Here is a 25079-nt window from a genome sequence, read left to right on the forward strand (position 1 = left end):
TTCCAAGTTTTTCTCTGAGTCACTTCCTTTACAAGGAAAACTCTTACCTAAGATTACCTTTAGTACAGGTCTAATGATGATAAATTCTTTTAGTTTTGTTTGCCTGGAAGTGTATTTATTTTTCTTTCACTTATACAATATCTAGGTTGACAATTTTGTTTCCTCTCAGCACTGCAAAATATTACTTTGCTGTGCTTTGACTTTCATACTTACTGTTAGATGTACGTCTTGTTGCTCCTTTAAAGAATGTCTCTTTTCTCTTCTGGCTACTTTTTAAAATTCCTTATTTGAGTTTTAAGCAGTTTTTATTCTTTATTTTGTGTCAAGGTGTGCCTTTAATTTGCTTTTATTTGGTTGGATTATAAGTATTTCTTGAATCTTGGGTTTGATGTATATTAACAGTTTTAGAAATGTCTTCAAATACTGCCTTTGCCTCTTCCTTCCTTTCACCTTCCTTGGACAGTGATTGCTTTTATGCTAGTCCTTTTCAGTGTGTCCTATCTATCTGCCATGCAGTCTTTTGGGTATTTTCCATTCTATTTTTATCTCCATGTTTCAGTCATTATGTTTTCTACTTACCCATCTCCCTGTTTTTTAATGCTCTCTTTATTCATACCCAACCAGCTATTTAAATCCATCTGTTAAATTCTTAACTTCAATAGTAACATTTTAATAGTCTAGAATTTTCATTTCAATAGATTTTATTTAAATACTCCTTAAAAATTTTTTTAAAATATATTTTATTGATTTTTTACAGAGAGGAAGGGAAAGGAATAGAGAGCTAGAAACATCCATGAGAGAGAAACATCTATCAGCTGCCTTCTGCACACCTCCTAGTGGGGATGTGCCCATAACGAAGGTACATGTCCTTGACCAGAATCAAACCCAGGACCCTTCAATCCGCAGGCCGACACTCTTTCCACTGAGCCAAACCGGTTTTGGCCTTAAACATTTTTAAATTGTCCTGTGAAATTCTCTTCATCTTGTCATTTCTTTTTCTTTTTTTTCTTTTTTTAACATATTTATTAATTACAAGTATTTTAAAGACTGTGTTTATAACTGCAGTGCCTGGACCACCCATCAGTGATCCATTCTACCATTTGACATGAATTTTGTTACCAGAAGGAAGGAAGGCTACTAGACAGGCAATCCCCAAAAGTCTGCCATACTAGGAGAGAGAGTAGATTTATTTAAAGTGCAAGAGGATTTGGTCAGAATCTATCAATCAATGTTTATTTAATACCTTCCATGTACCCAGGCAGCTTTTAAAATGCTAAACTCTAAAATACTGACCACTCCCCTTCACTGACTTCACTTAGTCTGATCTTAACTCCTGGCCTTCTGAGCATCACCTTGCTGCCCCGTTTCTTCATCCCCTTTCCCCCTCTGCCTAACCTGTATTTCCCTCATTTTCTCCTCCTTTTTCCGAACTGTCCTTATCCCACCTATATTTTTTTCATCCTACTGTTTCCAGTACATATATCTTAATCTCAGAATCTTCCCTCAGAGTTTACTGGACTCAAACTTGATAATTTAAGTAATCTCACATGACCCTTCCTCTGCCTCGGAATTAGTAGAGAGCTTTGAATGCCTGAGTAAGATCTGGATAATACACAGTGAGAGCCAATCAAGGGTTGAAGTTGAGGAGTAACTGAAATTGGGGTTTGCCTCAGGAAGATGAGTCAAAGTTACTTGTTAATGAGTTACTGGTAATTTACCATTTCAATTAAATAATAATAATAATAATAATAATAATAATAAAGAATTTCTCAGACACATTCTGAGACCAGTAGTTGACCACCATCATCAATCTCATTCTAAGGCATAGATTGTGCTTATCACTTAACATGAGTATCAAATAGTTCTAATCCATATATTCTCGGATTGTTCGACTGCTCATTAGCATTTGCTTAACTGCTATCTCCTCCGCTGCTGCTCCAGGTTGTAACAGAAGCACAAATGCCATATGCTGCGATTTATTTGTAACCACAGACTTTGATCGGAAGTCTGTGGGCTGCTGATTGGTGTCTGAGGCAACCGATCTTCTGTTTTATATTTTTAACTAACCCAGAGAGATAAAAACACGATGCCGCGATGATTATTAGTCATGGCAGTAAATAAGCGTCACTACTCTAACTCATGCAGCCCACAGTTTTATGGATTTTTTTCTTCCTATAGATGGGTTGCATCATTTTAAGAATTTATATCATTTAAGTTGGAAACGATTTTAAAACAATTTCTGAAGATGCTGGAGGGTGGAGAAAGGGTCATAGAAAAATCTAGAAATTCTCACATCTCAAATAAGAGAATAGGAAAGAACAAATTGATTTAGTCATACATTTGGAATCAATATTATTTGCTTTGATGAAGGTGAGTCATATAAAATGGTCAATCTTATCAAGCCAGTAAATTAATATAATGATATCAGTACAAATGAAAGCTACACAAACAAACAAAGATTCCTCCTTCAAAAAGTATTATGCCATTGCATTGTAGGATTATTGAACATTTTTCCTATGTTTGCAGCATTTTTGTACTCCTTGTGGGTAGGGTATAATCTGTGTCCTGAGTACTAATAGTCAGGTTCTCCTTATTGAAGTGTTTCAAAGGGATGACTGTGATGATGCAGAAGCTATGGGAAAGGCATTGTCTGACTTTGAGGGACAGGAGAGGTATTATTGGCTCTGATGCCTTTCCCATGATGCAGAGCGTGAGCTGTGGCATCTGTGCCCCACAGTGGTAATGTTGCTGGAATTTTCTCTTGCGCTGTCCCATAATGTTGGTGAGTATTTTCCTGGTTGGGTTGACTCCAACCCTGACTCTCTGACCTTTTTAGAGATTATGGAACTTTCTAATGTCCTTTCATAAATATCTTCTTGGCCTAAACTAACTAAAGAAGATTTTTGCTTCTTGCAACCAGAAATACTGTCTGATGCCATTTGGTTAAAAGACATTGTTTACATTAAAAAAAAAAAAAATAGTAGTGGTTATTTCTGCCAGGTGGGCTTTCTGGAGTCTTCAATCGTTTATGTGTTTGTTTTCTTTTCTTTTTGAAAATTTCTACAATGAGCAACTGTTTCTTATGTCAAAGCTTCTGGGGAGTGAATTCATAGGAAAACTGGTTACTTTGTAGCACTAACCCATCTGTGGCACATAAGAAATGAGAAATTTTATTGGCTTTCTGAGATTGGGTTGAAATTATTGTCAAAAGTAAGAGTCATAGCCATAGAACTTTACGGAGAGATGGGAGGCCAAGTTCTGTGCCAGCTTTGCATCCAGCTGACTGTGTGTCCCTGAGGACATCGCCACCTTCTTGGGCTCCATCCTCTCATTTACGCCCTGACTGGAGTAAACCAGTGATTTTTAAGCTGGGCTCTGTGTTTCTTCCGAATCCCTGGCAAAGGAGAGAAGGGGTACATGTGTTTGGGACTGCGGTGACCCACATTTTAAAGTAAGCAAGAGGAGATTCACAGCTATCTCCCTTGTATGTTAGATTTCAGAATTTTCTTTGAAAACCAGTTCCTGATTAGCAAGAAAAAACAAAACAAAACAAAACAAAACAAAAACTATGGGGCTAAATTAGCTCTGAGGTCCCTTTCAGTTCTAATCTATGATTTCAATTTCTAAATTGCTCCTACTGGAATATCAGGTAACTTCACACATACACATGCATGCATGCACCACAGAATTACAGAATTTTTAACCACAACCTTTTACTCTTATAATTTCTAATACTATTATCAAGAATCCAAGTCTTCTTGAAGAAATCAATTGGTTTAAGACAGTGATTGGCAAACTCTTTGGCCCCTTGAGTGTGGCTCTTCCACAAAATACCACAACCTGGGCAAATCTATAATATTTTGAAGAAGTGGTGTTAGAAGAAGTTTAAGTTTAAAAAATTTGGCTCTCAAAAGAAATTTTAATCATTGTACTGTTGATATTTGGCTCTGTTGACTAATGAGTTTGCCAACCACTGGTTTAAGACAAGCATTTTTATGTTTACGAGAATTATATTATCATGTTTGTCTTTGACAGGGTGCTTGTAAGACATAAAATATATTATTATTAAGAATATATTTTATTCTCTGACTAGAATATCAACAATTGAAAATGATTCTACTAGTACTTAAAAAGTACAATTTTTGTTGCCAACTACAATTTAATATGCTTTTGCTACTAAGTATAAAGATAAATATTCAAGGAAATTCCATCATCAGGAAAGGCATCATAATAATTCATGCTGAGTAGTTTGTACCTGGATTTATCGATCCAGTCATTGGTTTTTCTAGCATATGCAAAATACTTCCTGGCGAATCGAAATAGATTGAAAATTTAGTGTGATTGAAACATTGATCACTTGGAGGGACGGAGGGGAAATTGGTAGGAAATAAGAGCCTAAAACAGATATCAGATTTTCAAAAGCCTTGAATTTCATCTTAGAGTTTGGATTTTATTTTGAAGTCAATGAAGGGGCAATAGAGGTTTTAAGGAGAGGACTGACATTCAATTTGAATTTTAGAAGGAACACTTGGGCTGCAGTGTAGATAATGAATTAGAGGAAGTTCATTCTTGGGGCAGAGGAGTACCTAGCAGGCTTATTTCAGGTGTGAGAGTAAAAATCAACCCGCTTGCATTTGAGGTGGAGGGAAGTAGATGCATTCCAGAAAAGGTACAGGATAGAAGCCGCAGACCACATATTTGGGTGAGTGAGCCAGAAGAGAGAAGAGAATTCTGCAGCCTGGGGTCCCCCTGTTCCTGACTGTCTTGATTCTTCCAAGGCTTCCTTAAAGGAACATCATCCTCTCCCAGTTTAGATTCCCACGCAGCCTACTTGGAAAGACCAAACAGTGATTAGTTATATAAAGTGACAGAAAAGATACGGATACAAATTAGTGAAGGAGGCTGAAGGCGCAGATGTATCATTATGGGGGAGGACCCAGCATCCCACCTCTCAGAGTTCAGCTGGGAGGGAAGTCTGCAAGGGTGGGCCCAGCCAGGGCAGCATCAAGATGCTGCTCAGCAAACTCACCGACCAGCCTCCTCGAACAGCCCAGGGCCTCGCAGCTCCCCTGCCCTGTATCAGGCCTGTGTGGGGTGATACAACCAAGTTTGAGTTCCCATCCTGGATCTGCCACTCCCTTGCTCTGCGACTTTAAAGAAGTCAACTTCCTTTTCGAAGCTTCAGTTTTAAATAAAGGAAGTAGAATCAGACACTTTCTTTTTTAAATATATATATATATATATATTTTATTGATTTTTTACAGAGAGGAAGGGAGAGAGAAACATCAATCAGCTGCCTCCTACACACTCCCCACCGGGTATGTGCCTGCAACCAAGGTATATACCCTTGACCTGAATTGAACCTGGGACCCTTGAGTCTGCAGGTTGGCGCTCTATCCACTGAGCCAAATCAGTTAGGGCAAACCAGATACTTTCTAAATTTCTTCCACATCTGTTATCTCACGCTGTTGTAAATATATTTAAGAGATTGTCCTCCATGCCACAAAATTATCTCTGGGTCATTCTCTCACGGTCAAGTGGGATCCACCGCTAAGAGCTGGAGAAATTACATTTTAACCCTAACGCAAAAGTGGCAAACTCATATGTCTTCAGGGTCCAGGGAGGTGACACGAATTTCTGAAGCAGGCAGGTGTGCCATCATGGGCGTTGGGGAACTGGAGAGTGTCTGCCTACTGAACAGCATCCGCGTGTCAATGTTTCATAAACACTGTGCTGACCTAACAAAAATCTTCTGGGGCTGAATCTGGGCCAACAGCCATCAGGCCCTGCTAAAAGAAAGGGGTGGGATGTCAGGCATCCCTCAGAGGAGGCTTAGGAGGTTTGGGGGCAGCAGGGAATGAAGAGGGGAGAGTGGTGAGGGCATATTAGAGTCAGTCAGCATTTGCAATCTCCTACAGCATTCACCTGGCTTTTTAGATAGGTCGCCTGTGATGGATTCCACACCTGACCTCACCTTCTGTACACATTGGTTCAATTCCGTCAGTTGGACCTTAGGGCAAGTCGTGGGTTTAACTTCCCTCCTATTTCACAGGAAAGATCTGGAGTCAAGATTTTCTGCATCTTCTATTTTTGTGAAGCTAAATAGGAAAGGGCTTCAGGATTCCTTCCTTCACTCCGCATACATTGCCAAGCACAGCTCACAATTATTCATTAGGTGACAGTTGCCTCAGGAGCCTAGCCTGCTAGGGCCCAAAGCATCATTCAAGTTCCTTTGACAAAGATTTATTGGGTGGCAGTTCTGGTTTCAGGCAATGTTCTGGCCTCTGGAATGCAGCGGTGAGCAAGGCAGACAAGATTTCTGCTCTCATACAGACCAGCTAAAGCAAGTGAGGAGGGACAATGACTAAGGTCATTTCAGCTGGTTTTATGAGCTAAAAGGAAAATGGTGGGTTAGGAAATGTCTTCTAGGAGGTGTTAAAAAAAAAAAGTGGCCTTCAAGTTAAGACGAAAATGAGGAGACTTTCAAATAAAACCAGGCAGTAGGAGCACCCAGCCTGACGGGACAGCGAGTGTAAAAGGTCCTAAAACAAGACCAAGTCTGACGAGTTGGAAGAAATGCAACCAAGACCACACTTTCTGCATCATCGAGAGTATTAGAGAGGGTGGTTGAGAAGGGAACACAGGAGTCAGATTTTGTTTCTCAGGCACCATGGTAAATAACAAGGCAGGCTTTGTGAAGATGTATAAAAATTTCTGCCGAGGCCCTAATTGGTTTGGCTCAGAGGATAGAGTGTTGGCCTGTGGACTCAAGGGACCCAGGTTCAATTCCGGTCAAGGGCATGTACATTGGTTGTGGGGACATCCCCAAAAGAGGATGTGCAGGAGGCAGCTGATTGACATTTCTCTTTCATCCATGTGTCTAACTCTCTATCCCTCTCCCTTCCTCTGTAAAAAAAATCAATAAAATATATTAAGAAAAATGTCAGCCCAGGAGTGTTTGGATATAGTCAGATCATTGCAATAGGACTCGGGAGGCTGAATCTATATTCTGACATCTGGCACTAATGCAGTGTGATCTAGAGCAGTCCGCAAGCCACTGAATTCTGGGATTCAGTTTCCTCGTGTATCAAACGAGATGGTCACAGCACTTACCTGCCCCACTGGAATATAAGCACTGTGAGAACAGGACCCTTCGTTCACTTATTTACTGACACAGTTACATGACGAGGATGGTGCTGAACACATATTTATATGTTCAATAAGTGTTGGTCGAAAAACATCAGGCAGTCTTTCTAAATTTAGCATGTTAGGATTTTTTAAATAATCTGATGAATATTGATTAGCCTTGTTTTGGTAGCCTATGCCTTTCACACCAGTGGATATGAAGTTGTGTGTGTAAAATAGGTTACTGTCTGACTAGTTAGATAGGTCCTGTTATATCCCTGGTCATACATTGAGTAATAATAACAGTTTCAGAGACAGATTTCTGGATTTTACCAGGCTGCAACAGATTGAGTGCTTGCCTGGCACCATTATAAGCACTTTATTTGCATTACATTTTTTTTTTTTCATTTTTAAAACAATCACGTGAGTTAGAAAAAATTGACACTCAGAGAAGTTAGGTAACTTTCTAAAAGTCAGGCGGCTGTCCAGAACTCAGACCCAGGTTTATCTCAGGCAGAGCCTTTCAGCATTATAAAATATTTCTTGTGGAATTATTGTTACTTGTCCTGAAAATAAATATACAAGTAGTTCAGGGCTGGTGAAGAAGGTCAGTGATTTCAAGGATCCACGTTCTTTCTAGCTATTCCTTTTGTTGTCCTGTATATAAACATGCTATTGCTCCAGTCATCAGATTCAAGTTCAAGGTGAGGAGTGGAGATGATCAACCAATATCCATCCTTTTGATCCAGGAAGCAAAAGCCTTCCCCAAACTCCCTAGCCAATTTCTGCTTGTTGGTTAAAATTTTATCTTGTCACCCCTGACGGCATGGAGATTGGAAAAGAGAGTAGCTTGATGGAGCTGGGCATATTGGTGCTTCAGACAAAGTTGAGATCCTGCCACCCAGGAAGATGGAGATCATGGCTGCTGGGAAGGTAGTTAGTTGCCAATGTCTGCTGTGCCTCTGTGGAAGATTGGGCCACAGGATTGTCACAGGGAATCTTGCTTATTCAGGAGTACTTTAGAGCTATGATGAGCTATTTTCACTTTATAATTACTGAGGCCTGGTGCACGAATTGATGCATGGGTGGGGTCCCTTGGCCTGGCCGGTGATCCAGGCTAGCCTGCCCTGGGGGAGGACTCTGGGAGTTTGGTTGGCCCCAGGAGACTGGCTGTGGGAGAGCACTGACCATCCGGAGACAGCTCCTACATTGAGCGTCTGTCCCCTGGTGGATAGTTGGGTCATTCGGTCACTTAGGCTTTTATATACTAGGTATACCAGCTAATAATGCAGATTTTATAATTAAAGAAAACACGATTAATTTCAAGAGAAACATCAAAAGTGCTTTATTCAAAGTAATATCCAACTCTAGCTACACATTTCCTCCATCTTTCAGGTAACTTGTGGATACCGTCCCAATAAAACATTTTTATTTTTATTTTTTATTTTTAGAGACGAAAGGGGAGAGATAGAGAGTTAGAAACATCGATGAGAGAGAAACATTGATCAGCTGCCTCCTGCACGCCCCCTACTTGGGATGTGCCCGCAACCAACGTTCATGCCCTTGACAGGAATCAAATTCGGGACCCTTCAGTTCGCAGGCTGACACTCTATCCACTGAGCCAAACCAGTTTTGTCCCAATAGAACTTTTCTTGTTTTGAGGCAAACCATTCAGAGACCCAATTTTCCACTTCTTTATATCTTTTGAAGTGCTGCTCAGAAAGTGTGTGTGCCATCAATTGGAACAAGTGGTAATCTGAAGGAGCAAGGTCTGATGAATACGATGGATTGGTTCAATATGGTGTCTTTAACTGGTTTTGATGTGTGTGATGGTACGTTATCACGAAACAAAATTACTTTGCTGTGTCTTATGGCCCATTCTGGTCATTTTACGATCAAAGTATGGTTCAAATTGTCCTGGATGGTCTTTGTCTTTCACATTGAAACCACCACTTTTAAAGCATTTAAACCAGGGTTCAAAAGTATCTTGAATTAATTAATAAAGGCTTATTGTAAAAAATGTAAAAAAAAAAAAAAGTATCTTGAGATGCAATATGTTAACCATAAGCTTCCTGAAGTATACAATAACTTTCAGCAGCACTTTTCTTCAAAATAAAGTAATGAATTAAAACTTCCCACAAATGCTTTTTTTTTTTTTTGGCACAAAATTTGACATTTTTAAGCGTAAAAATATCTATGATGTTAACACCTTAAGAAAATAAGTTTTGAATTTTACTATCAATCCAACAAAATAGCATACATATCAAATCACATATATATCAACATATGTGTAACTTCATCTATTAAAAAAATCTGCATTATTAACCGGTACACCTAATACATAGATACACACACACACACACACACACACACACTCAGAATGGAAGAACTTGGTCACTAAGTAGAGCCTTGGGGACTGTAAACCAGATGCCAGGTGGGGTCATGTAATTAGAAAGGTCCAGCACTGAGCGAGTGGACTCCTGATGTCCTGCTAGCCCTGGTTCTGCCATGACCTCATGACTTTAAGAAAATCCTTTCCTCCATTTTTCCATCAGTTACCTAAAAGGAAGAGTTTGAACCAGATGAAATATAAAGCTTATTTGAGAACCGCTTTTCACTGACCTCATTTACATCACTTATGGATTGACAATTGGGAAGAATGGTGTTAGTTTAATAGGCCCCAAATGTTTTATATGCTGTTATCAGTTTAAGAGAGCTTTCAAATACATGTGTCTCCACTGAATGCCTGGGTAAGATGGAAAAAAAAATAAATGAGAGGGAAAGTTAGAGGAAGGAAGTTGTATACCCAGAAATCAGATCAAATGTAAATGCTAACAGGACTGCGTTTTGCACTAGGCAATGACAATTCCACCATCAAGTTGGTGTTAAGAGGCTGGGATTCTGGTATGGTCTGTTCCAGGACTCAAGCTTCAACAGCAGCTCTTCCTTTGCTAAGAAGCAGCAAAAAAAACAAACCAAAACAAACAAACAAACAAGTCAGGCATCTTCCTAGGGAACAGTGGCTCCTCAGAAATGCCTTGCAAAGTGCTTATCTTTGCCATTGTCTTTGCCAGAACTCTGTGAAGGGTGGGTACATGGCAGCTTTTGGGGTTCTCCTTCCTAATACAAAGTGATGATGATGATGATGATGATGATGATAACGATGATGGTGGTGGTGGTTGGTGACAGCTTGTATTTTGAGTGCTCAGCAAATATGCTAGAGCTTATAATAACTGCTTCACAGATATTACCTCTGAGCTTCAGTTTCTTTATCTATAAAATGTGGGTAATAGTAATATTTGCCTTACTCTTTAATATAATGAACGAGAGGCCCAGTACATGAAATTCATTCGGGGGGGTAAAGGAGTATTCCTTCAGCCCAGTCTGCACCCTCTCCAATCCAGGACCCTTCGGGGGATGTCTGACTGCCAGTTTAGGCAAGGATCGGGCCTAAACCGGTAGTCGGACATCCTTTTCACAATCCTGGACCGCTGGCTCCTACTCGCTCACCTGCCTGCCTGCCTGATCGCCCCTTACTGCCCCCCCTGCCAGCCTGGTAGCCCCCAACATCCTCCCTCTGCCAGTCTGGTCACCCCTAACTGCCCCCCCTGCTGATCTGATCACCCCCAAGTGTCCCCCCACCCCCTCTGGCCTGGTCGCCCCTCATGGCCCTCCCGTTGGCCTGGTCATCCCACATAGCCTGCTGTTCATTCCTTTGGTCTCCCCTCACTAACCCCCTGCCAGCCTGGTCATAGGCAGCCATCTTGTGAAGGTGTGAAAATTAGTTTGTATATTACCTCTTTATTATATATAGACATTGTTAGGGACCCTATCAGCACCCAAGCAGTTTCTGCTGTAGGCTCATTCAAAAGCGTTGATGAAATGATAGATTAAAAAAAAAAAAAGTGGAAACAGAGGACCTAATTCTGTACTGACCTAATATCGTCAAGTACTTGGAAGCTTTTATCATTGCTTCTTGTATCCAGTTGACTATATAGTGAACCCCACCGTCCCCCTTGTATCCCTGAGGCTCCTAGCACCACGTGGCTTGCTATGAGTGGCAGAATTCTAAGATGTCTCCCATGATTTTCTGCTCCCCAGAGCACACACTCTTTCTACTTTGTATTCAATTGAACACTAACCTAGGTACTGCTATGAAGGGATTTTGCAGATGTAATTAAGGTTCCAAATTAGTGAACTTTAAAATAGGGTGATTATCCCACTTCCAGGTGGGAGCCTTTCATTACCAGTTTCACTCACACACCCCCTCCCACTCCTCAAGTTCCCCTTTCCTCTAGCACTGCGCCTGGCAACATTAAGATGGCGGCCCCTCCTACTCCATCAGTCTGGTCCCTGAAAGAGTAAGATGAGCAGACTTCACTCACCACCCACAATGGGCATGCACAGTGAAGGAAAACTAAGCCTTTGTTAGTTAAACTGGCAAAGATTTGGGGGTTGCTACCAGAGTATAACCTAGTCCATTCTGATTGACATAATGATGATTGAGAACCATTCTCAGCAACCTTCTCAATATAACACTCAACTATACCAATCAATTGAACTGTTGATGTGAGAAGCAAGGACTTTGTCATTTTCTCTGTGTTTGGATTGAATTCTGCCTCCCAGAGTCTTCCCTCCTGGGTGCAGTCACATTCTTTAGAGCTACAAGGCAGTGTTTCAGAAATTGACATCAGCTACCCCAATACCTGAGCCTTTTGTTCTTTAGGTAAAAATCCATATTTCTCCAGCTATTTTACTGGTGATTCAGGGAATGATTCAAAGTCCTTTGGAAAAAAAAAATCTGGTTTACTCTAAATATTTTTGAGTGTCTCTGGATAATCATCCAAGACAATTCTCAGGGTACCCTTAGATTTCTAGCAACTTTAGTATTCAGATCTTCAAGATCTCATAACCTGCTTAAGGTGTGTCATGTTTTAAGGTGAGAAGGGCGAGGAATAGTAAAGTGTTGGAATATCCCAAGAGGGTCAAATGCTAAAGGAATGAGTTCTAAAGATAGGAAATTGTGTTTAGAGTGAGATATTTAAAATTTAGATTTTGAGGAGTTGCATCTAATGGTAATGACAAGTTCAAGGTTTGAACATTGGAGTGAGTAACTGAGGAAGTATGAAGCTCAAGCTCATTGGAGGAGAGCAGGTTTGAGAATTTGTAATTCTCAAATGAGTTATCAGAATAAGAGGTACGCTCTGCCTGATGTGGCTTAGTTGGTAGAGTGTTATCCCATCCACCGGTTCGATTCCATCAGGGCACATACTCGGGTGTCAGTTTTGATCCCTGGTCGATTATCTGTCTCTTTTTATGTCTCTAAAATCAATGAAAATCTATTTAAAGAAAAGAATAAGAGGTAAGCATTTATGTTTACCTGTGTTTTAGGTGATTTATTTTAACTTTAGATTACCTTCATAAGTCATGCCATTGATTATTAAATTATCTCTAATATTTTAGGACCATTATCCTAGTATATCATGGGCTCTGGAGTTCAGAAGACCTAGGTTCAAATCCTGAATTTACTACTTACCCGTTATGTAACTTTGGGTACATCAGTTCAAATTTTGGAGTCTCAGTTTCTTCATCTGTAATTGAATACAGTAGGAACACCCATCTTCATAGGCTTGTTTTGGCAATAGAATGCATTAATACTTGAAAAACAGAAGTCTTTCTGGCACATGGTGGCACTAAGATAATGATAACTATTCTTTATCCCATTATTATTCAAGCAGAGAGGCCAAAGCGTTCTGAAGGATTGGAAAGCTGCCTCAGTCGACCCTAAAAGGGTTTCTTTATTACATTACATTACATTACATTAGACTACATTACATTACGCTACACATTGTTTCCTAGCATTTATTTTCAAGCTACCACAAAATTAATTTTTCTATCTCAGCAATTTCTAGCACATGGATGCATTTCTACCCCATAAATTATTCTGAGAAAGAATAACACACTCACATCAGAATCACACAAATTTGATTTGCCAATATTCTCAAATTAGATATTCATAAGATAATGAAATACAGCTTTTTACGGAAGATGTGTGCTGTAGCTGTTAAAAGAAAAAATCCTTCAGGGTTCTGAATGAGAAAAGCTCGAAATGAGAGCATTCTCTTTCTGGTTTTCTTAATAGAGAAGTAGTATGCAGCCTCTGTCTCTGCTCTGTTATTCCCTTTGACACTTTCTGCTCTTCTTTAAGGGCACATGTCCAATGTTGATAAATCAGGAACGCTGAAGAGCTTTCATTTTAGACAAGACTCCCCGAGTTCAGGGAAACAGCCAAGCACTTGGGGTCATTATGCTTTTCTTGACCAATGGTTCTCAATCATATCCGATCAACCACTAACCTACTCTTTTAAAACAAACGTTTTGTGCCGAAACTGGTTTGGCTCAGTGGATAGAGCATCAGCCTGCAGACTGAAAGGTCCCAGGTTCAATTCTGGTCAAGGGCATGTACCTTGGTTGTGGGTACATTCCAGGTAGGGGGTGTGCAGGAGGCAGCTGGTGGATATTTCTCTCTCATTGATGTTTCTAGCTCTCTATCCCTCTCCCTTCCTCTCTGTAAAAAAATCAATAAAATATATGAAAACAAACGTTTTGTAACACTCCTTGACTGTCCTAAAATGAAATCATGAGTAATGTAAACTTTCTGTACACAATTAAAAAAGTACCCACGTAATGCCTTCACTGGAGTACAGAAAGCAATAACATGAAAGTGATTTATACTAAAACAATATGTACCAGTGTTTCATAATGTAAATGCTCATCCACAGTAAAAAACGTAACAAAGCAGTCAGATACCTGCGCTTGTACCTTAAATCACTGTGAAATGACAGCTACTAGCAAAGCCCAGCACAAAAGTGGCAACTCCATACCATGAATGGCGTTGTTGGTGACACATAGATAATACTTCATCTGAACAAAATGAAAGCATAATCTTCCCTTTCTTTTATTAATATAAATTACTATGCAAAAATACTTGTGTTTATATGTAAAAGATGTTAAGGTTTAAATTAGCTAAACAAAATTTTTCACACAAATGGCTGATAGGACATTCTATAATCATGGAGAATATGGAATAGTATTTTTATTTATTTATTTATTTATTTATTTATTTATTTTAATATATTTTATTGATTTTTTTTGCCCCCCTCCCTCCCTCCCACACATCCCCTCCCTCCCCAGAGTTTTATGTCCATTGGTTGTACTTATATGCATGTATAAAAGTCCTTCGGTTGATCTATTATCTCCCCCAGATCTTCCTCCCCTCCCCACTGTAATTTGACAGTCTGCTTGTTGATTTACTGTCTCTATATCTATATTTTGGTTCATCAGTTTATAATGTTCTTTATTATCCACAAATGAGTGAGGTCATGTGGTGTTTCTCTTTCATTGATTGGCTTATTTCACTCAGCATGATGATCTTCAATTCCATCCAGGTTGCTGCAAATGATGGGAATTCCTTCTTTTTTATGGCAGCATAGTGTTCCATTGTGTAGATGTACCATAGTTTTTGGATCCAATCATCTGCTGACGGGCACCTAGGCTGTTTCCAAATTCTGACTATTGTAGATTGTGCTGCTATTATTTGATTGAGAGATTGCCCCTCATATTGTAATGTCCCACTGTCCTCGTCCTCCTCCGAAATGCCGGTGGTGTTCCTCAGTCATTAGCACAACCCAATGCCCCACAAATATTTCAGACAGTCTTTAGGGGTGGCATCATTTTCCTGAGAGCCATGTTCTAAATAGGTTGACTGGAATACTAGTGAAAAGGTTTTCAAATTACTAAGGCCAAAGGCCATCCTCAAAAATAAAATTTCATATTGTCCCTCTACACTCCAGACATGTTAAGATGCAAATCTGATCCTGTCACCTGCCATGTCAACTTTAAAACATGATAGACCTAAATGCTTAGCCCCGTGCCCAGTCCCCTCCTGATCTGGCCCTTATTAGCCTCATGGGATACTGCCTCCCCTGGCTGCCTGCATTCCAGTGGTGTGGTCTGTCAGCTGCTGGAGTAAGTCAAATTGTCACCACTGTGCTTCCAGCTCTGGCCCCTGACATTTTCTGCCTTTTCTCCACCAACTCTGACTCTTCCTTTAAATTGCGTTCAATTATCATTCCCTCAGGAAGGTGTTTTCTGATCTCCCGTCAGGGTCAGTGTCACCCTGTGCATTCCTTATCATCATCTCCACAACAGCTGTAATTTTGCAGATGTGCAAGTATAGGATTTATGTCTGCTCCGGTAGCCTCTAAGCTCTCAGAATGAAGGAACTACTTCTTCCTCTTCTCAGTGACTGAAATAGAGTGATTCTCAGATACTCTATTGAGCGAATATACAAATGACTGGGTAGATAGAGGCATGGCTGAATGAACAAAGGAACAAACATATGCCTGTAGTGACGCCCACATTCCTTGGCCAAGCCTTGTTGACTCAGTGAGTTTGTTTGTGTTCTAGTTAGAGCAGGGCTGACACCCGAGGCTTAGAGAAATGAATGCTCTCAAGTGGGGCCTGTCTGGCAAGAGCAGTATGCTGTCTTTCTCCTGTGAGGTGAGAGGGCTGAGAGTTTGCTGGAAGTGCAAGAGAAAGGGGATTCATGGAAGAGGGGGTTCCTTAGTTGAACAAGTAATCCCTAAATATATTCTTGTAGTTTCAAATTTCAGTAATACCCAACATGAAAAAGTCCCCCATCAGCTTCCACTCCCCTCCCCAAAGTATTCATCATTAACAATTGGTTGTGCACTCTGATGGCTTTTGCCTCTGAATAGATATATTGATATCATATATATAATTCCATCTCTCCCAGTTTTTATTTTCTTTCCAATCCTTATGGTATTATATTATGTGTATGGATGTACGATTTTTTTCCCCATGTAATCTTGTGTCTGGGAGGTTTTTTATTCTTTTAATAATTTTATCGCTTATATATGTAAAGATATCTGAATATACGTACATATATACATATATGCTTTTCATTTAAAAAATAAAATATCTCAAAGATAACAAAAGCTGCTGAGAACAATGAAAGAATGCCTCTGTAACCAGTATCAGCTTACGATACAAACTATTACAAATGCTTACTGTTGAAGTCTCCTCCTGATAAACCTCTCTTTCTGCCCCTACTCCGCAATTGCTTCCTTGGTTTCATAGTTTATGAACCCAACACATGTTTTTATATTTTTATTATATGTATATGGATCCCTTCACATCCTTTTTAACATCTATATAATATCTAGGTGTACTGGAGTTCACGTTTTCCCTTGCGCTGGATTTCTCATAACCACAAGAACAAGTTCAAGGAAACAATCAGCCAAATTCTGAAAACATGCCACGTGTTTTATTCCAAAGGAAGCCTTGTCAGTATTTGATGAACATTTCAGTATGGCTGAACCATTTGGGGTAAAGGGATGTTTCCAAAATGAATCAGAGACCCTGCACTTAATCTGCATATAAAGGAAAAAATACATTGTAAAAGAAAGAATCTATCTCTGGAACTGTTTGCTCAGTTTCAGTTTTGAAAGGCTGGATTTTTCTTAAAGTGAGGCGCACCTGGAGGGTATCATTTCCTGGCACTATCCCTGAGCATTGGAGTTCCAAGAAGAATGGAAGCCCCGATCATTAACACACTCTCAGGCAGTGAGACTTTCCCCCTGTGGACCTCCGCTTGTCACTGCAGTTTGGCTTGCTTTTCCGTTCAGGCAAAGCCTATGAGAACAGTGGTTTTGATCCTGATGATGTCCTTTGTGTCCCTTGCCGCTTTGAACTTCATTATACTCTATACACAGACAGATCCTCTTTGGGCTTTGAAGTTTTTCTCATGCTCAATATGTGTGACCTTTGAGGCCCCAGAAAAGTCTATTAAGCACTTGCCACAAGAATTTCCTTCCACGTGTTTACATTTGAAAAATACCTGACTTCATCAGCTGTGTATCACCCCCTCCACCCTGAGCACTCTCCTCTACAGAGCATTCAATTCCAAGCAAAAGAGTTCTTTCAGAACTGCATTGGAACTCCCTGACACATTATTTCCATCCTATAAGGATTTATTCTTTTCCCCTACCATTTTTATAGCCAGCAGCATATTTTTACAAGACATATTAAGATGTCGTCATCAACATTTTGGATACTTAAAATTTCTAGACAAAAAGTAAAACTTTAGCTTGTCTTTTTTTTTTTTAACGGAAATTTATTCCATTTCAAATGAGCATGTTTAATATTTAGTGGGAAAAGCACTGGACCTGTAAGAATGTGCAGGTGTAAATTGTTGTAGGATCTTACATCCCCTAAGCATGCTGAGCACCCATCTCTTCTGAAAAAAAAAAGGGGGGGGGGCATTGTGACATTACATTGCATGATAATTGTGACAATGAAATGAGCCAGGATGGAAAAGCTCCTTAGTTCATTGTTTGCCATATGGTAGATGCTTGATAAATCAATGTCAAAATCTACCTACTTTGCCAAAACCGGTTTGGCTCAGTGGATAGAGTGTCAGCCTGTGGACTGAAAGGTCCCAGGTTCAATTCCGGTCAAGGGCATGTACCTTGTTTGCAGCACATCCCCAGTAGGGGGTGTTCAGGAGGCAGCTGATCGATGATTCTCTCTCATCGATGTTTCTAACTCTATCCCTCTCTCTTCCTCTCTGTAAAAAATCGATAAAATATATTTTAAAAAATCTACCTGCTTTTAAGCAGGAAGTTCTAAACCTAGGAGCAAAAGAAAGTTATTTGGGATTAGGGTAAAGGGCATCCTTTGCCATGCTCTAGGTCAGTATACTCAAAGTCCATAGACCAGTAGCACCAGCATCACCTAGGACCTTGTTAAAAGTGCAAGCTTTGGGGCCCACCCCAGATGTACTGAAATGTGAGTGGATCAGCCATCTGTGTTTTAACCAGTATCCCCTGATTACCTAAAGTTTCCCACTAACCCAGTTATTTTCAATTGCACCATTATGTCAATGCCTCTGATAATCACACTACCCCAACTTGACTCATGAACCTGCACATGATCCTTGTGAGAAATGCAAAACTCAACTTCATCCCAGACCAAAATAATCAGAATCTGCTTTTTATCAATATCCCCAATAGATTCATCTAAACAGTAAAGTTTGGGAGGGTGACTTTGATACACTGATGACAAACTGTATTTCTTATTTTTTTTAGTTGTGGACTTGCTATCTGTTTCTTTAATAGCATGGCCATAAAGGTGGGGACTTTGTCCACCTTCTATACTGTCATATCCTAGCACTTAGCACACATCTTTTTGTTTGTTTGTTTAAACATATTTTTATTGATTTCAGAGAGAAAGGGAAATGGAGAGAGAGCAATAGAAACATCAATGATGAGCCGAAACCGGTTTGGCTCGATGGATAGAACGTCGGCTTGGGGACTGAAGGAACCCGGGTTCGATTCCGGTCAAGGGCATGTACCTTGGTTGCGGGCATATCCCCAGTAGGGGTGTGCAAGAGGCAGCTGATCGATGACTCTCTCTCATCGATGTTTCTAACTCTCTATCTCTCTCCCTTCCTCTCTGTACAAAATCAATAAAATAAAAAATAAAATAAAAAGAAACATCAATGATGAGAGAACATCATTGATTGGCTGCCACCTGCATGCCCCCTTCTGGAGATACAGCTCACAACCAGGGCATGTGTCCTTGACTGGAATCGAACTTGGGACCCTTCAGTCCAAAGGCTGGCACTTTATCTACAGAGCCAAACCAGCTAGGGCTAACACATATCTTGACATATAGTTGGCAATCAGTACATATTTGATAAATGAAACATTTAATCTGATTTCCTCAATTGATCCATGAAGAAGCTCAGAAAGCTCAGAAAAGGCAAGTGACATTTGGAAGTTATGTAACTTATGAACTAGATCAATGCAAAAAGAAGAAGGGGAAGGGGAAAAAAAATTATTCTTGACTCCTAAGGAAATATATTGGTTCTGGGTGATATAACAAAGCATAATCCAAAACCCCCTTAGCTATTTTCCCTGTATGGGCTTTTAATATTAATAACAGTGATTATTTATTTATAATGTACTTTGTCATTTACAGTTCACTTTCACATATGCTAACCTATGTAGACATTTACCCAGAATTATTGTTGTAGGTTTCCTTTTATTAAGAACAGAGAACATGGCCCTAACCAGTTTGGCTCATTGGATAGAGTGTTGGCCTGTGAACTTAAGGATCTCAGGTTTGATTCTGGTCAAGGGCATGTACATTGGTTGCAGGACCATACCCAGTAAGGAGTGTGCAGGAGGTACCTGATTGATGTTTCTCTCTCATCGATGTTTCTAACTCTCTATCCTTCTCCCTTCCTCTCTGTAAAAACATCAATAATTTTTTTTATTGTAAAAAACAACAACAACAAAAAAAACACTCTTCATATTTTTAAAAAAGAACAGAGAAAATGGAAAACATAGCCAGCAAGTTTGTGGAGTTTCTTTATTAATGGATCAAGAGATCACTGAAAAAGAAAGAAAAGGAAGGAAGGAAGGAAGGAAGGAAGGAAGGAAGGAAGGAAGGAAGGAAGGGAGAAAGGGAGGGACGGAGGGAGGGAGGGAGAAGAAAAAAGGAAGAAGGGGGAGGAAGAGGAAGAGGAGGAGGAGGAGGAGGGGGAGGAGGAGGAGGAAGAAAGTAAAATTTCCCGTAAGACTAATTGTCAAAGAACCCAGTTAGTGGAGCAGGCATGGCTCTTTGGTCAGATGGGAGCTGTCTGTAGTAGTTGACAATATTCTTGGAGGATGTCAAAGGTAACCCAAGGGTCTAACATAGATTTAGCAGAAGTGGTTCCTAATTTATTTTAATCATTATTACTGGACTTAACATTTGGTTCAACGGACAGTTCTGTCTAATTAAAAATGTTCCTTCTATAGTTAAATTGTGCTTGTCACTCACAATTTAAAGTTTAGCTATTTCTAGCTCCTAATTGGTATACCACAAATGAACCATAGCATTGAACTTGAGGTTCTCTGACTCTGACATTTTCATTTGGCTTGAAATATACCTTCTCTGGAGCCAGAAATGTTCACCACAGACCCTGAATCTGTTTTTTCTCTCCTACTAGAGGAGAAGCAGTGCAGGGCAGATGGTTCTAATACTGAGGCTCTTGTTGATGGACATGTTCGGACCATTGTCCACAGACAAGAGAGAGACCTACAATCAGCCAATCTCACTTGCCTCCAATATAAGAACCCTATACAATATCCTGATACACGGCCATTCAGGTATTCTTTTTATTGTGATAAATTATACATAACATAAATGTATTATTAACACATAAAAGAGCCCATGTAAATGTACCTCAATGACAGTAAGTACATTCACAGTGGTGTGCAACCACCACCATTCTTCATTTCCAGAATTTTTCATTGCCTTAAACAGAAACTTTGAACTCATGAAATAATTCCCCATTCTCTCCTCCTTTCCACTAGCCCCTGGTAGCCACGATTTTACTTTCTCTATGAATTTATCTCTTGTAGGCTCTTCATATATATAGAATCATTCAATATTTGTCTTTTTTGTGTTGGGTTTATTTCACTGGCACAATATTTCCAAGGTTTAATCCACATTATAACATGTATCAGAAATTTATTACTGAGTAAAATTCCATAAAGTGTATGTATATCACATTCTGTTGATCTGTTTATCTCTTGATGGACACTTGGGTTGTTTCCACCTTTTGGCTATTGTGAATAATGCTTCCATGAACTTTGGTGTATATGTATCTATTTCTGCCTCTGCTTTCAATTCTTTGGGGTATATACTTGGGACTGGAAGTGCTGGGTCATAGGGTCAGTCTATATTTAGCCTTTTGAGAAACCAACGAACTGTTTTGCACAGCAGCTGCACCATTTTACATCACCACCAGCAATCCACAAGGTTCCAGTCTCTCTACATTCTCACCAACATTTGTTATTTTTCACTCTTGTTTTGTTTTTATAATAGCCACCCTAATGGGTGTGAAGTTGTAGCTCATGGACATCTATTTTTAAATACTTCCTAAACTGGAGCTCAACACAGCACCAGGAAGCTATTGCAGATCACCCTTAGTTGTTAAAAACTCTCATTAGCCATTTCTAAATCTTGCCTTCCTTCAGCAGGGATTGTCAACCTTGGTTGCACAACAGAATCACTTAGGAACTTGAAGAAAAAAAAGTTTAATATTTAGGCTGCAACCCAGGCTGATTAAGTCAACCCTAACAATGTTCCTCAGGCTCTTCAAAACACTTCAATAAGTAGCCTACTCAATGCAAAGCCTGATGCTCATTCATCTCACTTCCTTGCACAACCTGCAGGGCGTGAAGTCTGACAAACCCATCACTGAGCCTTCTCCGGCGACCCCTATTAAAAGCACTACCCTCTCTGGCAGTCCTGTCCTGCTTTCCCTTCTAGATTTTTTGCTATAGTGTATATTGCCTCTGACATTCTCCATACATTCTTTTTTTTTAAAATATATTTTATTGATTTTTTACAGAGAGGAAGAGAGAGGGATAGAGAGTTAGAAACATCGATGAGAGAAAATCATCGATCAACTGCCTCTTGCACAGCCCCAACTGGGGATGTGCCTGCAACCAAGGTACATACATGCCTTTGACCGGAATCTAACCTGGGACCCTCCAGTCTGCAGGCCGACACTATCCACTGAGCCAAACCAGTTTCAGCCTCCATACATTCTTTTTTACTTCTCCATTGCCTACTCTCTGTATTGCTCATTTCTGCTTCCTTAGGATACACAACAATGCCTAGTGCCGAGAAGGTGCTGAGAAAAAATTGTTGAATGAGTGCATGCACAAATCTCTTATTTCAAATGACAGCCGTTCAGATGTTAAAAAAATACCTTTTGTGTCTCCTACCGGGACTTCTCTAGGGAAATTCTCTGTACCTTCCATCCGTTTTCAAAGACATTGAAGGATAAAGCTCATCATTACGAATACAATATGCCTTTCTCTCACTCAATAAGCAAATAATTGAGCATTTCCTATGTACTACACACACCTATACACTACATGCACTGTAGAGTAGACTGTGCCTGGCGCTGGAAATTGTGCTGGAACAGATAAGGGAAGTGAATCTGTGGGGGTGGGGCACAGACAACAGCAGCAGCAGAAGTCATTTTAGGTGACAATAACTGCTATAAAGGAAATGGAAAATGTTGGTTTGTCCCATTAAGTGCAGGTTAACTTTAATCTGAGACCTGGAAGACAGGAAAGAAGCATCCCTAGAGGAAGGCACAGCTAGCGCAGAGGCCTGGAGGGGCAACACGTTTCAGAAGGCCTCTGAGTAGGAGCCACTGAGAAGGACAAGGAGAAAATCCACTATCACTTCGTTTGTTAGACACTTGACTTCAGTTAAAATGGTCTAAGGAAAGATTAATTTTGAATAGCCACATCACCCTGTTAAGGTCATTTCCTCATTGAATTAAATCTTCCCTGTCCAGTGTCTGTACTGTTGATAGCTGGAATGTAGATGTAGAAGAGTGATTTAGATGAATATACCTAGACTTTCTTGTCATCCAAACCCTAGGCATACAGACATCAATTCATCCATCAGTTGGTCAGTCAATTAATTAAGAAAAACACTTGTCAGGAGAGTGGAGGGATGCTCTGGTTCTTCAGTCACTGTGACAGCGCTGCCTTATTCTAGTCAGAATCTTGTCTTTCGTGCCAGGCTAGTTTTGGACAAGGTCAGAGCCAGTTCGTGGTGGGCTGCTGCCATTTGGGGCCAGCAGCTATCTTGGTTTCCAATCAAAGGAGCTCAGTAAAGACAGACATCTCTTGATTCTGGAGACAATGTGGTTCCAGGAATGGGCTCACAGGGCAAGCAGCCCCTTCCAGACCAGCTTCTGAAGTGCTCTGACAACATAGCTCCTCTATCCAGGCCTCAGTTTCATGTATTGCTATGTGGGGTTTGGGTCTGCGAATGTTAAGGTCCTTTGAAACTTCATTTAAAAACCTTTTTTTTAATCCTCTAATAGAAATAAAACTTTCTTTCTGAAGCTTCTTAAAAATTTGCAGACATTATGCTTTTATTGATGGGAACACTCACTTCCAAGTTAATAAACCAAAACGATTCATACTAGGACAGCAGGATTCATAGAATAGTATCAGATGCTAGAAATGACAAGAACACAAACTTGAACTGTTATGTTGGGCAACAAAAGAAATGTGGTTTGGGCAGTGAACCGAGTTCTTACATTTAGTGATCAGCTGCTGTCTTCCAATGGACTTAACAGAATCTGAGACCAATTTTTTCAGATCAGCTGCATGAGAACAGTCTTCAAGCCAAGACCTGTGCCTGAGACAGCCTGCGTGGGCTGGGCTGGGGTCCTTAAAACAGGTGGCCATTTATCCATGCAGACCTGGTTCAAGTTACTATCATTCATCCATCCAACACCATCATTCCTTCATTCAAGAAATGTGAATAACACACTGGAGTTGAATTTATCAATGGATAAGCCACATGAGGCACCTGCTTCATGGAGCTTTCGAGTTGGGTTGGTGCATAAAACAGGAATCATCCAAATACATTTCTCAGCATGAACTGAGGAAGTGCTCTGAAGGAAAGCCACGAGCTCTCCGATGGAGAATAACTGTGCAGTCTCAGGGTAGTTCATTCAAGTCTGAGGCTCCTCCTCCCTGTTTTGTAGGGTTTCACTAAGGTATCCTATAAAGTGACAGGTGCAGACAATGGCACATAATAGGTGCACAATCATTCTGGGTTTCAGCTGCTTATGGTGAAGTTCCCTTCCTGAGGATGAATGAGGAAAAGATTAATTTTCTTGCCTGTGTGTCAGGGTTTCCTTCAATCTTTGTGGGTATGTGTGTTTGTCTGTCTGTCTGTCTTTCAGTTCCAAGGAGGGTTTTCGGTCAGTGGAGAAGGCAGTGCTTCTCACGTTTCTCTCCGCGGTTATCCTGATGGCCATCTTGGGGAACCTTCTGGTGATGGTGGCCGTGTGCAGGGACCGGCAGCTCAGGTGAGTCGCATGAGGAAACCTCACGGGGCAAGAGGCCTGGGTAGTGTTCTGGGCCCTTCCTGGAGAGTCAGGAATCTGTACTTATCATTTCCATCATAGTCTGTACTTAGGAAAGGGAAAGATACATGGGGACCACGTTTGGAAATAGAGCAAGGGGAAAAGATCATACATTGCCCCCCAACTCAAACATGACCAGTGTAAACACTTAAACTGCATTTCCATCTTGTCTTTGGTCCTATGTTTAACTTGGTTGGGGGTTTTTAGAAGTTTGTGATCACTGTATGTACATATGTTGAGAGCACATCTAATATATCCTCCCCACTTTATCAATCAGTTTAGAGAAGGGAATAGCTGATAGTGACTGGTCTAGGATTTATACCCGGGTCTCCTTCTCTTTCCCACTTCATCCATCTGAACGCTGGCTGCAATTCAGATTACCTGAAGACCTTTTAAAAATTGCTACTATGTGCTCTAAGTATATATCCCAGACAATATTTGTGACATACTTATACTAAACAATGATTCATTGTTAACCTAAATGCAATTTTAACTGGGTACCCTGTGTTTTATCTGGCAACCCTGGGTGTGGATGGGGGTACTAATCACCCCAAATCCCTGAACTAATTGATCTGGGGTGATACCTTGGCATCAATATTTATAAAAAATTCACTGGGTGATTCTAGTGTGCAGCCTGGATGAAGAGCCACCAGACAAGCATAAAAGGGATAAAGGATGTAGCCCTGCCTTGTCTGCTGCCTTCCTCTCTAAGCAAGACACGCATTAACCCAGTGGTGATGCAACAGATATACAATAAAAGCACACTTGTGTAGGTCTCACAAACGTGAGGCACATTCCTGTCAGTGTGAGAGTAGGAAGTAGTGGAATTCGACGCCTTTTGTGAGGGGGGCATCTTGGGAGGTTCCCTGAGAATGACCAAACCGAGGCCTGCATACTGGTGGGGGTA

At 40.4% G+C, this 25079-nt stretch overlaps 1 protein-coding gene across 4 annotated transcripts in view; it reads left to right on the forward strand.

The window, feature by feature from the left end:
• Positions 1-25079, forward strand: part of HTR4 (5-hydroxytryptamine receptor 4) — a 144090-nt gene that overhangs the window by 48868 nt on the left and 70143 nt on the right. For all 4 annotated transcript variants that reach the window (XM_036423985.2, XM_036423987.2, XM_036423984.2 and 1 more), the window contains exon 3: positions 23990-24115. In XM_036423985.2, coding sequence (XP_036279878.1) covers positions 23990-24115 — 126 coding nt within the window. The remainder of the gene's footprint in view (positions 1-23989; positions 24116-25079) is intronic.

Source organism: Pipistrellus kuhlii, unplaced genomic scaffold, assembly GCF_014108245.1.
Source record: "Pipistrellus kuhlii isolate mPipKuh1 unplaced genomic scaffold, mPipKuh1.p scaffold_m20_p_8, whole genome shotgun sequence".
Classification (NCBI taxonomy): domain Eukaryota; kingdom Metazoa; phylum Chordata; class Mammalia; order Chiroptera; family Vespertilionidae; genus Pipistrellus; species Pipistrellus kuhlii.